The sequence below is a fragment of the Dendrobates tinctorius genome, unplaced genomic scaffold, assembly GCF_039654945.1.
Source record: "Dendrobates tinctorius isolate UK_male_01 unplaced genomic scaffold, ASM3965494v1 ptg000063l, whole genome shotgun sequence".
In the NCBI taxonomy this organism is placed as follows: domain Eukaryota; kingdom Metazoa; phylum Chordata; class Amphibia; order Anura; family Dendrobatidae; genus Dendrobates; species Dendrobates tinctorius.
Window position 1 is genome coordinate 30,786,838 of NW_027361731.1, and position 15,919 is coordinate 30,802,756.

A 15,919-nucleotide genomic window follows, 5' to 3' on the forward strand; every position below is an offset into this window, starting at 1 on the left:
GCAGGACATGAGGCCGCTTCTACTTCACACTCAACCCACTTCCCTCTTAGTGTTTCCTCTCTGGACGCTGCAACATACAGGGGAGCACAGGCTGCAGGTGCACTACAAGTGCCATGTCGCCCTCTTAGTGATCCTCCAGATGATTGGGCATTTGTAGTAAGCTCATGTCAGTGCTCACTGCCGCCCTGACGTTATAGGTCATGCACCAGGCAGCCCTGGATGAGCAGAGAGGACTGAAGACAAAACAGATAGGAAACAGGGATTTAATAAACGCAGCAGAAAGGTGGTCACTATACACGGGGGGGTCCAAGCGTTGGAGCAGACAACAACCACATAATCCCTCCCCCCACAGGGGTTCAACTGGCAGAGCCGACGACCGCCACACACAAATGTTTATCTACAGATAAAGCGCACAGATATTGTGCAGAAGTGTCCTTTCAAAGCCCCCCCCACCAGCCCACACACAGGGGTCTTTACAGAAATATTACACGTCCGAGACACCACAGTCCCCCCGCGAGCAGCCTCCGGTGGGCACCACACTCCCCCCGCGAGCAGCCTCCGGTGGGCACCACACTCCCCCCGCGAGCAGCCTCCGGTGGGCACCACACTCCCCCCGCGAGCAGCCTCCGGTGGGACCAGCCTCTGGGGGGGCGCCATCAGTAAAGCTCCAGCACCTCGATGCAGTAGCGCCCGCGGCTCCGCTGAGGCGTTTGTAACTTTTGCAGTTCTGATAAACTTCCCTCTATTGTGCTCAACTCCGAGAAAAACTTCACCTACAGGAGAAAACACAATCATCCATCAGGTGGCGACTGTCTCATGACGCCTATTACCCCCTGTTATCAGCCAGGCAGCGAGCACTCACCTGGCAGCGCACGTACTTCTGCAAAGAGCGCAGCAGGGTTTTGGCTTTGGGCAGGAGAACCAGGACGGTGAAGTTGGCATCAAGGATCAGATTCATCCAGTCCAGGATCTGTGAGGAGCAGGACGGATCAGTAACACACACACACACACACACCCATGACGGAGTAGTGACGCCACACACACACACACACACACACACACACACACATCTATGTGGAGCATGAAGGGGTTAAGCGGGGGTCTCACCTGCGTGACAGACAGGCGCCCCTCTCCTGGCAGGCTCAGCTCCAGGTTCTCGCTGCATTTCTTGTACAGGTAATGGAGGTATCGCAGGAGGAGCTGCGGAGGAATGGAAGATGCATTACTACAGGGCGACCACAGCGGCCACTGCAAGCAGACGCGTGCTCGAACGTACAATCACTTGCTCGGAGGTGAGGTCCTTCAGGTGCGGCAGGAGGAAGCTCTCGCTGAACGGCGACATGAGAACCGAATTTCTGAACACAGGCATTAAGGAAAAAAAAAAAAAAACTACTGGAAACCATCACCAAGCTGGAAACCATAATCATGAGGACACAAATTATTAAACTGCAATATGGGCTGTCAGCAGCAGCGTGCTGTTTCCGTGAACAGAAGGATACAGGAGAACGGCTCGTCTCAGGCTGACCGGGCAGTGCTGCGCCTCAGCTCTGGGGAGGACCTTCACGTGGACATCATCCCCGTCCTCCTCCACCACGGGCGAGCTGAAGCCATTCTGGGTGACCGGGTCCATGGCCGCCGGGCAGGGGCCAGTCTCCTGCACGTAGGAGGCCGCAGACTGGGTGCTGAGGACAGCGGCACTAAGGACATCTTCACCCACACTGGAAAACAAAGGGGCCATCAACTCGCCGAAATTACCAGACCTCTGCTTCATGTCATTGACCAGAAGACATTACCATCCATTCCAGACTGGTCAGAGGAGGCCCCGTAGCCCCCCCAGGCGGCCGAGGAGGCCACCGTAGCGCCCCAGACGGGAAGCACTCACCTGAGGAAAGACTTCAGACAGGAGCAGAGGACGCCTTCAGGGACATCCACCAGCTGCTCCAGGCACAGCTGTGCCCCCCGGATGTCCTGCTTCTCCAGGCACAGGGGCAGCAATCCCGGACACAGGCTGCAAAGAAACCAGAAAATGAGGAGATCCGGGCAGAATCCACAAGGATGCCCCATATCCAGAGCTACGCTCCCAATGCTGCTGCACCGCTCTGCGTACCTGTAGGACAACATGCCGGACTCGATCAGTTTGATGAAGGCGCTCTGCGGGTAGAAGTTGGGCTCATTCTTGCAGCGGGTGACCAGTCTCTGTGCGGCGCTGCTGACGGCCTCCTGGAATCGCCCCAGCTCCTTCACCGCCCAGATCCGCTGCACCAGGGAAGGGATCTGGTGTTCTGGGGCCGTCTGAGAAGTGGACAGATGATTGACAGGTAGTAAATGGAACGGGATCATAAGGACGAGAGAGAAGGGGGTGCTCCGTCCAGCACTAATCTCCTACCTGCAGGACCTCCAAGGATGGAGCCGGCTCCTTCTCGCTGCTCAGGGTCTTTTTTGCTCTGGGCTGGAGGTGAGAAAAACAACATAGCTGAGCCCATCTCTTGTGGCCTCCAGCCTGACACACTGTAACAGCCCCTCAGCTGTATGAGTCGGACTGGTTCAGGGTAGATCGTCCCCGCACCGGTGGGGCTGGGCACTCACATCACTCACCGTTTCTCTGCCGGTGGCCGGTTTAAGCGACTCTGTAGTCCCAGTCAATGCTTCCCAGTTCACTATGGACACGGCCCCCGGGGCTGAGGACAGAAGACCAGAGGTTACATACAGAGCGGAGCACCTCGCCCAAGTGTGAACGAGGACAAGGCAGCTGATATATAAGAGCAGACTGGAGCCGGGGTTTTATGTCACTATCTCATGGTTTCCCCATCCAAGGAAACACATGCAGCCATCACTGCTCTGCAACAAAAAGGCTTTACAGGCAAGGACTTCGCTGCTTGAAAAAAAAAAAAAAAAAAAAGCTGTGTGGCATGTTAGGGCAGGATGGGTTTTCTGCCTCTGCATGTGACTCATGCTCCCATTCACATACAGTAAGCAGAGCACTTGACAACGGTGACCTCAGCGAGCATGTGTGTGATGCATGGGGCGCATCTCAGTGCTGCAGTCTCAGGCTTTGGGCCTGGAACGGTTACCTGATTTGCCTTTGCCAAGTGCAGACGCCAGACTGGAGGCCTCGCAGGTGAAGCGTATCACTAGCAGGGAGCTGGCGTGCGGGATGTACAGCTTACCGTCCTGACTCCAGAGCTGGAAGCAAGGTGCAAGAGCGTGAGCGCAATACACAAAAGGGTATAACCTCCATCACGCACAGAGCGGACCCTCCACTCTATCTGCTCATTACCTGCAGCCATGTTTTCCGGGAGAACGCTTTACAATCCTGTAAGGTCTGGAAGGAAGTATTCCATATACAGAGGCGATCTGTAAGAGGGGGAGCAAGTGCCACCATTATTAGTAACCCCACAGGGCTGGGGAGAAACGTCGGCCGCCCACCGGTCACAGGGTCTCACAGCACCCATGCATGACCAATGGAGGATATGCAGCCAGCAGACCCAGGATGGGTGGTCTCACGTGTGCACTGTGGCCTCTAGGATAGGTGGTGGGCTCCCACTAATCCAGAAGGGATATGGGGCATCGTTACCTTTCAGCTCTGCGGCGGAGGGTGTGAGCGTCGCTATGTACGAGTCATGGAGGATGACAACCGCTCCGCTGTCCACGGCTTCCGGCAGCTGCAGCAGGGGAGACAGGAGCAGCTCTGGCACCCCCTCCTGGTCCGATGGTGAGAGGGGAACCTCACAATGACGCACGTGTCCGCTGGAGTCTGGTGAAAGGGAATAAAGTGGTTAACGCACCTGCGGACACCACGCCTCGCAGGACACCACACCCTGCACCCCGACACTTACACAGCAACACCAGAGACACCAGGTTGTTTTTTATCACCGCCGAATAATCCAACAGTCTGGAGCAGTCCATGGCTGGTGGCAGCCTCCACCGCTGACAGGCACTGAACGCAGGACGCCATGTGTACACAAACCAATCCGGAGGCTGAAACAGAGACACACAGTCACAGCGGGGGCTGGGCACCATCACACCAGATGAAGACACAGGATGTCACTTACCTTCTCCGTGATGAAGATGATCAGCGGCTGCCCACCACCAGACAACGCCCGGGACCAGCTGCAGAGAGGAAAAATGATGCTGGGGGTTATGGGGTCACCATCGTACCGATTCCCCCACCACATTCCCCCAACAACCTGCCCAGTCACTCCTACCCCACCGCATTCCCCCGACAACCTGCCCAGTCACTCCTACCCCACCGCATTCCCCCGACAACCTGCCCAGTCACTCCTACCCCAGCATCCCCCGACAACCTGCCCAGTCACTCCTACCCCAGCATCCCCCGACAACCTGCCCAGTCACTCCTACCCCAGCATCCCCCGACAACCTGCCCAGTCACTCCTACCCCAGCATCCCCCGACAACCTGCCCAGTCACTCCTACCCCAGCATCCCCCGACAACCTGCCCAGTCACTCCTACCCCAGCATCCCCCGACAACCTGCCCAGTCACTCCTACCCCAGCATCCCCCGACAACCTGCCCAGTCACTCCTACCCCAGCATCCCCCGACAACCTGCCCAGTCACTCCTACCCCAGCATCCCCCGACAACCTGCCCAGTCACTCCTACCCCAGCATCCCCCGACAACCTGCCCAGTCACTCCTACCCCAGCATCCCCCGACAACCTGCCCAGTCACTCCTACCCCAGCATCCCCCGACAACCTCCCCAGTCACTCCTACCCCAGCATCCCCCGACAACCTCCCCAGTCACTCCTACCCCAGCATCCCCCGACAACCTCCCCAGTCACTCCTACCCCAGCATCTCCCGACAACCTCCCCAGTCACTCCTACCCCAGCATCCCCCGGCAACCTGCCCAGTCACTCCTACCCCAGCATCCCCCGACAACCTGCCCAATCACTCCTACCCCAGCATCCCCCGGCAACCTGCCCAGTCACTCCTACCCCAGCATCCCCCGACAACCTGCCCAGTCACTCCTACCCCAGCATCCCCCGGCAACCTGCCCAGTCACTCCTACCCCAGCATCCCCCGACAACCTGCCCAGTCACTCCTACCCCAGCATCCCCCGACAACCTGCCCAGTCACTCCTACCCCAGCATCCCCCGACAACCTGCCCAGTCACTCCTACCCCAGCATCCCCCGACAACCTGCCCAGTCACTCCTACCCCAGCATCCCCCGACAACCTGCCCAGTCACTCCTACCCCAGCATCCCCCGACAACCTGCCCAGTCACTCCTACCCCAGCATCCCCCGACAACCTGCCCAGTCACTCCTACCCCAGCATCCCCCGACAACCTGCCCAGTCACTCCTACCCCAGCATCCCCCGACAACCTGCCCAGTCACTCCTACCCCAGCATCCCCCGACAACCTGCCCAGTCACTCCTACCCCAGCATCCCCCGACAACCTGCCCAGTCACTCCTACCCCAGCATCCCCCGACAACCTGCCCAGTCACTCCTACCCCAGCATCCCCCGACAACCTGCCCAGTCACTCCTACCCCAGCATCCCCCGACAACCTGCCCAGTCACTCCTACCCCAGCATCCCCCGACAACCTGCCCAGTCACTCCTACCCCAGCATCCCCCGACAACCTGCCCAGTCACTCCTACCCCAGCATCCCCCGACAACCTCCCCAGTCACTCCTACCCCTGCATCCCCCGACAACCTCCCCAGTCACTCCTACCCCAGCATCCCCCGACAACCTCCCCAGTCACTCCTACCCCAGCATCTCCCGACAACCTCCCCAGTCACTCCTACCCCAGCATCCCCCGGCAACCTGCCCAGTCACTCCTACCCCAGCATCCCCCGACAACCTGCCCAATCACTCCTACCCCAGCATCCCCCGGCAACCTGCCCAGTCACTCCTACCCCAGCATCCCCCGACAACCTGCCCAGTCACTCCTACCCCAGCATCCCCCGACAACCTGCCCAGTCACTCCTACCCCAGCATCCCCCGACAACCTGCCCAGTCACTCCTACCCCAGCATCCCCCGACAACCTGCCCAGTCACTCCTACCCCAGCATCCCCCGACAACCTGCCCAGTCACTCCTACCCCAGCATCCCCCGACAACCTGCCCAGTCACTCCTACCCCAGCATCCCCCGACAACCTGCCCAGTCACTCCTACCCCAGCATCCCCCGACAACCTGCCCAGTCACTCCTACCCCAGCATCCCCCCGACAACCTGCCCAGTCACTCCTACCCCAGCATCCCCCGACAACCTGCCCAGTCACTCCTACCCCAGAATCCCCCGACAACCTGCCCAGTCACTCCTACCCCAGCATCCCCCGACAACCTGCCCAGTCACTCCTACCCCAGCATCCCCCGACAACCTGCCCAGTCACTCCTACCCCAGCATCCCCCGACAACCTGCCCAGTCACTCCTACCCCAGCATCCCCCGACAACCTGCCCAGTCACTCCTACCCCAGCATCCCCCGACAACCTGCCCAGTCACTCCTACCCCAGCATCCCCCGACAACCTGCCCAGTCACTCCTACCCCAGCATCCCCCGACAACCTCCCCAGTCACTCCTACCCCAGCATCCCCCGACAACCTGCCCAGTCACTACTACCCCAGCATCCCCCGACAACCTGCCCAGTCACTCCTACCCCCAGCAGCTTACGTACATGATGTTCTCGCCTTCGGTTACAATTGTCTCAATTTCTTGTTGTGGATTTGCGAGTAAAGCGTCCAGATATCGCAGCGCTCCCCCCCGAAACAAGACCAGGGGCTCATCATCCGGGAGACTGAGGACCCGACAGACGTCAGCAGAGAGCTGCGGGGAGAGAGACAGCATATAGGGGGGCTTACAGAGGGATCCGGCTGCTCGGCCTCTGCACCTCCCAGGGTCCCATTCATTATAATGACATTCTGCGAGCAGCGACCGGACCCTGAAGAGACCCCTATGCCCCCGACATCAGGACGTACCGTGGCTTTAAACACCTTATCGAGGCTGACGTCATCGGCCCTCCACACCCTGACGACCTGAGGACAAAACACAGAAGTTCAGTGGCGCCAAGTAACCCCCCCCCTCTGCAGAGATCTGATGACCCCTTTCCCCGATGTCCACAGCACCAGTTACCTTCTCATCGTATACGACCACAAACTCCCCGCTGCTGTGATTGTAAACGGCCGGGCATGTGATGCGCTGACCCTGCCGGACCGCCCAACTGCCCAGCGGCCTCTGGTCCGACACCTGGAGGGAGAGAAAGGATTACACCCGACATCAAGATGACCACTCCACAGTGGGACCCCCCCAGGCTCACACACACACACACGGTCCCGGGGACCCCCCCCAGGCTCACACACACAGTCCCGGGGACCCCCCCCAGGCTCACACACACAGTCCCGGGGACCCCCCCAGGCTCACACACACACACGGTCCCAGGGACCCCCCCCAGGCTCACACACACACGGTCCCGGGGACCCCCCCCAGGCTCACACACACACGGTCCCGGGGACCCCCCCCAGGCTCACACACACACGGTCCCGGGGACCCCCCCCAGGCTCACACACACACACATAGTCCCGGGCACCCCCCCAGGCTCACACACACATGGTCCCGGGCACCCCCCCAGGCTCACACACACACACACACACGGTCCCGGGGACCCCCCCCAGGCTCACACACACACGGTCCCGGGGACCCCCCCCAGGCTCACACACACACGGTCCCGGGGACCCCCCCCAGGCTCACACACACACACATAGTCCCGGGCACCCCCCCAGGCTCACACACACATGGTCCCGGGCACCCCCCCAGGCTCACACACACAGGGTCCCGGGGACCCCCCCAGGCTCACACACACACAGGGTCCCGGGGACCCCCCCAGGCTCACACACACACAGGGTCCCGGGGACCCCCCAGGCTCACACACACACAGGGTCCCGGGGACCCCCCCAGGCTCACACACACAGGGTCCCGGGGACCCCCCCAGGCTCTCTCACACATGGTCCCGGGGACCCCCCCAGGCTCACACACACAGGGTCCCGGGGACCCCCCAGGCTCTCACACACATGGTCCCGGGGTCCCCCCAGGCTCACACACACAGGGTCCCGGGGACCCCCCAGGCTCACACACACAGGATCCCGGGGACCCCCCAGGCTCACACACACAGGATCCCGGGGACCCCCCAGGCTCACACACACAGGATCCCGGGGACCCCCCAGGCTCACACACACAGGATCCCGGGGACCCCCCAGGCTCACACACACAGGGTCCCAGGGACCCCCCAGGCTCACACACACACGGTCCCAGGGACCCCCCAGGCTGACACACACGTGTTTCCGCACCTTGTACACAGTCACCGTCCTGCCGCTGTCCGTCACTAGCACCGTGTCCGGCTCCGCTGCCTCCTCCACCCCCTGCAGTCCGTCCCCCTCCTGCTGATGCTGCCGCCGATCCTCGGTCCCGGAGAGCAGTCCGCACAACGTGAATGCCTCACACAACGCCGCCATGTTGGCAGCACGAGAGTGACGTCACCGCCAAGAGATAGAGCGCGACATCCGGCTGCGATGAACTCACACCACAGCGAGGAGACAGCGGCCCCTGGCGGCCGGAGAACAAGACTGCACCCGCTGAGAGGAGGATGCAGGGGAGGAGCGTTCCCCATAGCGACCAATCAATAGGCGGCCTAACAAGAGTTGTGATAGGTTACTCCGGGGCCACGTGAAAATTAATAGACTAAGGAGAAAGGCGTTATCAGGAATGAGGGGAGCAGGGCAGTGATTGGTTGAATTGAGGACACAGCAGGAATCTGATTGGCTACTCATTAGAACTCAGCTATATGATTGGTTGCTTTGAGAGCACAGCATGAATCTGATTGGTTGCTATGGGGTAATGGGGTTGGCAGGGATGTAATTGGTAGAGTTGAAAAGCCTGCCGAAATATGATTGGTTGCTATGGGGTTTGGCAGGGATGTGATTGGTTGCAAAAAGAGACCTATGTGTGTGTGGGGGGACCCCCTTTAACCCCTTAATGAACGGGCCAATTTTTACAATTCTAACCACTGTCCCTTTATGAGGTAATAACTCTGGTTGTTGTGCGATTTCTCCTGAGCGCACCAATACCCCGTATGTGGGGGAAAACTACTGTGTGGACGCACGGCCGGGCTCAGAAGTGAAGGAGCGCCATAAGTGTCCCCATTTTACACGCTACACCTCTCAATGAATTCCTCTAGGGGTGCAGAGATCATATTGACACCGCGGGTGTGTCACAAAATATTATACCATTGGGCTGTGAAAAAAAACAACTAAATTTTTACCACCAAGATTGTGTTTTCGACCTAAATTTTACATTTTCACACAATAAGTGGGTTAAAAATGGCACTAAAATTTGTCCCTCAATTACAACTGAACGTGGCAATACCCCATATGTGGCTGTACAGTACTACTTGGCCATACGGAGAGACTCGGGAGGGACGGAGCGCTATTTGCCTCCTGGAGCTCAGATTTTCCTAGAATAGTTTGTGGACTCCATATACAGAGCCCCTAAGTATCAGAAGAGCAGAATCCCCCCTCAAGTGACCCCATTTTGGAAATTATACCCCAGTTGTAATGACCAGTATGTTGTAGACACCGGTACGCTGTGTACGTTGTAGTGACTAGCACACTGTAGTGACCATACTGGTAATGACCAGTACGTTGTAGTGACCAGAAAGTTGTAGTGACCAGCACACTGCATTGACCAGTACGTTGTAGTGACCAGTACACTGTAGTGACCATTACGTTGTAGTGAACCATATATTGTAATCACCAGTACACTGTATTGACCAGTACAGTGCCCTGCGAAAGTATTCGGCCCCCTGGAACTTTTCAACCTTTTCCCACACATCATGCTTCAAACATAAATATACCAAATGTAAATTTTTGGTGAAGAATAAACAACAAGTGGGACACAAATGTGAAGATTAATGAAATTTATTGGTTATTTTAAATTTTTGTGGAAATTCAAAAAATGAAAAGTGGGGCGTGCAATATTATTCGGCCCCTTTACTTTCAGTGCAGCAAACTCGCTCCAGAAGTTCATTTTGGATCTCTGAATGATCCAATGTCCTAAATGACTAATGATGATAAATATAATCCACCTGTGTGTAATCAAGTCTCCGTATAAATGCACCTGCTCTGTGATAGACTCAGGGTTCTGTATGAAGCACAGAGAGCATCATGAAGACCAAGGAACACAACAGACAGGTCCCTGATACTGTTGTAGAGAAGTTTAAAGCCGGATTTGGATACAAAATGATTTCCAAAACTTTAAACATCCCAAGGAGCACTGGGCAAGCGATCATATTGAAATGGAGGGAGTATCATACCACTGCAAATCTACCAAGACCCGGCCGTCCCTCTAAACTTTCATCTCAAACAAGGAGAAGACTGATCAGAGATGCAGCCAAGAGGCCCCTGATCTCTCTGGATGAACTGCAGAGATCTACAGCTGAGGTGGGACAGTCTGTCCATAGGACAACAATCAGTCATACACTGCACAAATCTGGCCTTTATGGAAGAGTGGCAAGAAGAAAGCCATTTCTCAAAAATAATAATAATAATAATCTTTATTTATATAGCGCCAACATATTCCGCAGCGCTTTACAGTTGAACAGTTTCAAACACAACAGTCATAAGTAACAACGTTAACAATAGAATAATTAAAGCGAAATAAGACGACCCTGCTCGTGGAGCTTACAATCTACAATGAGGTGGGGGCAATACAAAGCACAGGTTTGTATTTACAATGATGTATTTACAATGACGGTCCAGCCATCTTCAGGTGGTGGGGGATAGATGGAGATAGTGAATGGGCTACACACACACAAACATAAAATGACTTTGATTACTGAATGTGATAGGCCGCTCTGAACAAATGTGTTTTGAGCGAGCGCCTAAAACTATGCAAATTGTGGATGGTCCAAATATCTTGGGGTAGAGCATTCCAGAGGATTGGCGCAGCACGGGAGAAGTCTTGGAGTCGGGAGTGGGAGGTACGGATTAGGGCAGACGTTAGTCGAAAGTCATTTGCAGAGCGCAGCGGTCGGTTAGGCCGATAGACAGAAATGAGGGAGGAGATGTAAGGGGGTGCCGCACTGTGGATAGCTTTGTGGGTGAGAACAAGTACTTTGAATTGTACCCTGTAATGAATTGGCAGCCAGTGTAACGACTGGCGAAGAGCGGACGCGTCTGAGTAACGATTAGCCAGATGGACAACCCTGGCTGCTGCATTAAGGATAGACTGGAGAGGGGAGAGTCGAATGAGGGGGAGGCCAATTAATAGAGCATTACAGTAGTCCAGGCGGGAGTGGATCAGGGCGACAGTGAGAGTTTTCATTGTTTCCATGGTGAGAAAAGGGCGGATTCTAGAGATGTTCTTTAGGTGTAAGTGGCACGAGCGGGCAAGAGATTGTATATGGGAGGTGAAGGAGAGATCGGAGTCAAACATAATGGCCAGACAGCACGCCTGCTGTCGGGGTGTTATTATGGTGCCACCCACAGAGAGGGAAATGTCAGATTTAGGGAGGTTAGTAGATGGCGGGAGCAGAAGAAGTTCAGTTTTGGAGAGGTTGAGTTTCAGATAGAGAGCAGACATGATGTTGGAGACTGCAGACAGACAGTCAGTGGCGTTCTGTAGTACAGCGGGGGTAAGGTCAGGGGATGATGTGTATAGTTGTGTGTCATCAGCATAAAGATGGTACTGAAAACCAAATCTGCTGATGGTCTGTCCAATTGGGGCTGTGTAGAGAGAGAAGGGGGCTAAGGACTGAGCCCTGAGGTACCCCGACAGTGAGAGGAAGAGGAGATGAAGTGGAGCCAGAGAACAGAACACTGAAGGAGCGGTCAGAAAGATAGGAAGAGAAACAGGAGAGAGCAGTGTCCTTAATGCCCAGTGATTGGAGCCTAGAGAGTAGGAGAGGGTGGTCAACAGTGTCGAAAGCTGCAGAAAGGTCGAGAAGAATGAGCAGAGAGTGGTCACCATTACGTTTTGCTGTCAGAAGGTCATTGGTCACTTTGATGAGTGCAGTTTCTGTCGAATGTAGGGGGCGGAAACCGGACTGTGAAGGGTCTAGGAGGGAGTGAGTGGAGAGGTAACGGGTAAGGCGGGAGTATATCAGGCGCTCCAAGAGTTTAGAGATGAAGGGGAGATTGGAGACTTGTCTGTAGTTGTTTGTGCAGGATGGGTCGAGGGTGGGTTTCTTTAGTAATGGAGTAATGATAGAGTGTTTGAAGGAGGAGGGGAAAATGCCAGAGGAGAGGGAGAGATTAAAGATTGTAGTTAGGTGAGTTGTGACGACTGGAGAGAGAGACTGGAGGAGATGTGAGGGAATGGGGTCGGTTGTGCATGTAGTCGGACGAGAAGAGGAGAGGAGCCTGGAGACTTCTTCTGTGATGGGATCGAATGTGGAGAGTGAGCCAGGGGAAATGCAGGGAGGGATGGGAGTCACTGAACTTGGTGATTGGGAGCGGATTTCTATTTTCTCTATAAAGTGGGAGGCCAGGTCATCAGCGCAAATGTCTGTGATAGGGGCTTGTGCTTTTGGCCTGAGGAGGGAGTGAAAGGTGTCAAAAAGTTTCTTGGGGTTGTTGGATAGTGAGGAGATCAGGGTGGTGAAGTAGGTCTGTTTGGCGAGGTGAAGGGCAGAGTTATATGTCCTTAACATGAATTTGAAGTGTATGAAGTCTTCTGGTGTGCGGGTTTTCATCCATAAGCGTTCAGCACACCTAGAGCATCGCTGGAGAAATCGGGTTTGTGATGTGAGCCAGGGCTGTTTCACTCTGTGTTTGGAGGTTCTGAGGGAGAGGGGAGCTACTTGGTCAAGGGTGCTTCTAAGAGTGTCATTGAAGTGATGTACAGCTAGATCTGGACAGGACAAAGAAGAGATTTGGGTCAATGATGAGTGTAGGGAGTCTGAAAGTGTATGAGGGTTAATGGCTTGTAGATTTTTGACTGAATGGTAGGTAGGAGGGTGCTGGGGTGAGCGAGGATTTGTGAGTGTAAAGGAGAGACTGTTGTGGTCAGAGAGGGGAAGCAGTGAGTCATCTAGGTAGGAGATTGAGCAGAGCCGGGCGAAAACCAGGTCCAGGGTGTTACCGTCTTTGTGTGTTTCAGAGGTTGAGAGCTGAGAGAGGCCTAGAGAAGTGGTTAGTGATAGAAGCTGGGATGCAGATGTGGAAGTGGGGCTGTTAATGGGGATGTTGAAGTCTCCCAGGATAAGGGTTGGTAGTTCTGAGGACATGACGTGCGGGAGCCAGGCTGAAAAGTGGTCAAGGAAGTGGGTGGGTGAGCCTGGGGGCCGGTATATGACCGCTACTCTGAGGGAGAGGGGACGAAAGAGCCTGATGGTGTGGACTTCAAAAGAAGGGAATGAGAGTGATGGATCTGGGGGGATGACCTGGAAAGTGCATTGTGGGGACAGGAGTATGCCGACTCCACCACCAGGTCTGTTTGTCGGTCTCGGGGAATGGGAGAATTGTAAGCCACCATGGGAAATGGCAGCAGAAGAGACAGTGTCAGAATCCTGAATCCAGGTTTCCGTGAGGGCCAACAGATTCAGAGAGTTTTTCAGAAAGTAATTGTGTAGGAAAGGAAGCTTGTTGCATACAGACCGTGGATTCCAAAGGGCACAATTGAAAGGAGATGAAGGAGTGCAAATAATATTAGTAAGATTATTAAGGTTTCGATGTGAGGTAGGGTAGGGGTTGAGGTTGGGGGATGGTGGACTGGGGTTGGGGGAGATGTCCCCTGAAATTAGTAGGAGCAGGAAGATAAAGAGCAAGTAGTTTTTGGAATTGTATGAAGATTGTTTGTGCAGTGTGTTTGGGCAAGATGGGTTGAGGTTTTTCAAGAAGGTGAGAAGTGCATGGGAGCTGTACATGGGAGAAGGAAAGAGAGAGGAGCTGATGTATATGAGTCGTGTTGGAGGGGGGATTGGTCGGTGAAAGTGGATTGCAAGAGAACATAGGAGGATAGGAATAAAACACATGGATAAAAGGGACAGCAGAGTGTGGGTTACCTGACTCCTGCCCTGACTAACTGCCATGTAATAACTGCTGTATCCCGACGCTTATCTTCGTGACGCTTTGCTTCTGTGATGCGTGCACCCCCAAGGATGGTTCTACATTTATAGGCCAGACTGCTGGGTCAGAAGAGATGGATTGTGGGAAATGGTTGAGGATAATTTGCCAGTTGGGGTCAGCACACCAGGTTTTTTTTGGGTTTTTTTGGATGATCAAAGACATTCAGCCTGGCAACATCTATTTTAACACCTCCACCAGATAAGATCTACACTGATCCCAGTCATGGAAATGCAACAGTGAGTTTTAAGTACAATGCACCAAATGATTTATAACCATGAATTAGCAGACACACTAAAATATGTTTCTAGATGGTAAAGCAGCAGATGACACAGCAGACAGCAAGCAGAGGTGGGAATTTTTACCATTAGAGTCTATTGCAGCAGATGAGACAGCAATCAGAGGTGGGAAGTTGTACCATTTGAATATGTTGCAGAAGACAGCAAGCAGAGGGAATTTTTACCTGTATGAAGAGAGAAGATGGATTTTAGTTCTGTGCCATGTAATAACTGCTGTATCCCGACGCTTATCTTCGTGACGCTTTGCTTCTGTGATGCGTGCACCCCCACATGTGTGCACCCCTAAGGATGGTTCTAAAATTTATAGTCCAGACTGCTGGGTCAGAATCCATAAAAGGTGTCATTTAAAGTTTGCAACAAGCCACCTGGGAGACACACCAAACATGTGGAAGAAGGTGCTCTGGTCAGATGAAACCAAAATCAAACTTTTTGGCAACAATGCCAAACGATATGTTTGGCGTAAAGGCAACACAGCTCATCACCCTGAACACACCATCCCCACTGTCAAACATGGTGGTGGTAGCATCATGGTTTGGGCCTGCTTTTCTTCAGCAGGGACAGGGAAGATGGATACAATTGATGCGAAGATGGATGGAGCCAAATACAGGACCATTCTTGAAGAAAACCTGTTGGGAGTCTGCAAAAGACCTGAGACTGGGACGGAGATTTGTCTTCCAACAAGACAATGATCCCAAACATAAAGGAAAATCTACAATGGAATGTGTGATGAAGGAGTTAACTGCCATATTGAAGAAAGCAGGATTTTGTGCTCCAATGTTGAATAGCAAGGTCTTTTAGTATGATAATGAGATAAGGCCCAAAACAGAACTTCAAAGCTTGACTAGGAGCCACGCCAGCATGGGGCAGGAAGGGGCCTGGGGGCTTCAATTAGAATATACCTGCCAGCTGGACACAGAAATACACATCCATTGTCTCTCCCAGCCTCTTCGACTCCATCCTAGGATCATGGATTATGAGCACACCTTTCGATTTATAGACTCCTAAATAATATCCAAGTGACCCTGAGGGAATCGCGCATCTGGCAGTGCAACTCCTGAGTCGGTGAGGGCTCTGGGACCTGAGATATAGAGATTGGCCCTCCACAGCGACCCAATGGGGCCATGTTTGCTCTCCACACGACAGGCAAAACAAACCGCATTCACTGGTACCTCTCGTGTCCTGATCCAATCATGCTGTAGAAAGTTACCCCCTTTCTTAGATATTGGGAATAATTTCTGCAGGGAGCTAAAGGGTGGAGATTATTAGCCCACTCTCTGACACAGGGGGAGGGACCCAGCATGCTTAAGAACAGCAGCACATAGCAGAGACACACACTCTCTCACAGAAAAAACAGACGATGACGATCTAAGAAGGAACTGTAGACAGATCTGCCAAGGGGAGCAGCGGCCCGCGCTTTGGGTTCTGTCCGGCAACTAAGATTCTTGTGGGTCGCCCTCCCAGGGCTGTGGGGTACTCAGTACTGGGCCGGTGTCAGCGGGATGTGTCACAGCAGCAGTGACCCGGTCCGTGGCCCTGGGCACCCAAGT

At 54.5% G+C, this 15,919-nt stretch overlaps 1 protein-coding gene across 1 annotated transcript; it reads right to left on the minus strand.

Moving 5' to 3' along the window:
- Positions 1–247: 247 nt before the first annotated feature.
- Positions 248–9,475, minus strand: NOL11 (nucleolar protein 11). The gene is made up of 18 exons (XM_073579806.1): positions 8,302–9,475; positions 7,091–7,204; positions 6,937–6,993; positions 6,636–6,784; positions 4,053–4,110; positions 3,837–3,978; positions 3,575–3,754; positions 3,278–3,354; positions 3,072–3,183; positions 2,596–2,678; positions 2,387–2,449; positions 2,108–2,292; positions 1,883–2,008; positions 1,500–1,718; positions 1,277–1,355; positions 1,108–1,200; positions 863–970; positions 248–773 (listed from the first exon to the last, which is right to left on the minus strand). Exons 1-18 carry the CDS (start codon positions 8,464–8,466, stop codon positions 657–659), a joined length of 2,127 nt encoding a protein of 708 aa, XP_073435907.1. The 5' UTR covers positions 8,467–9,475; the 3' UTR covers positions 248–656.
- Between the last annotated feature and the right edge of the window lie 6,444 nt (positions 9,476–15,919).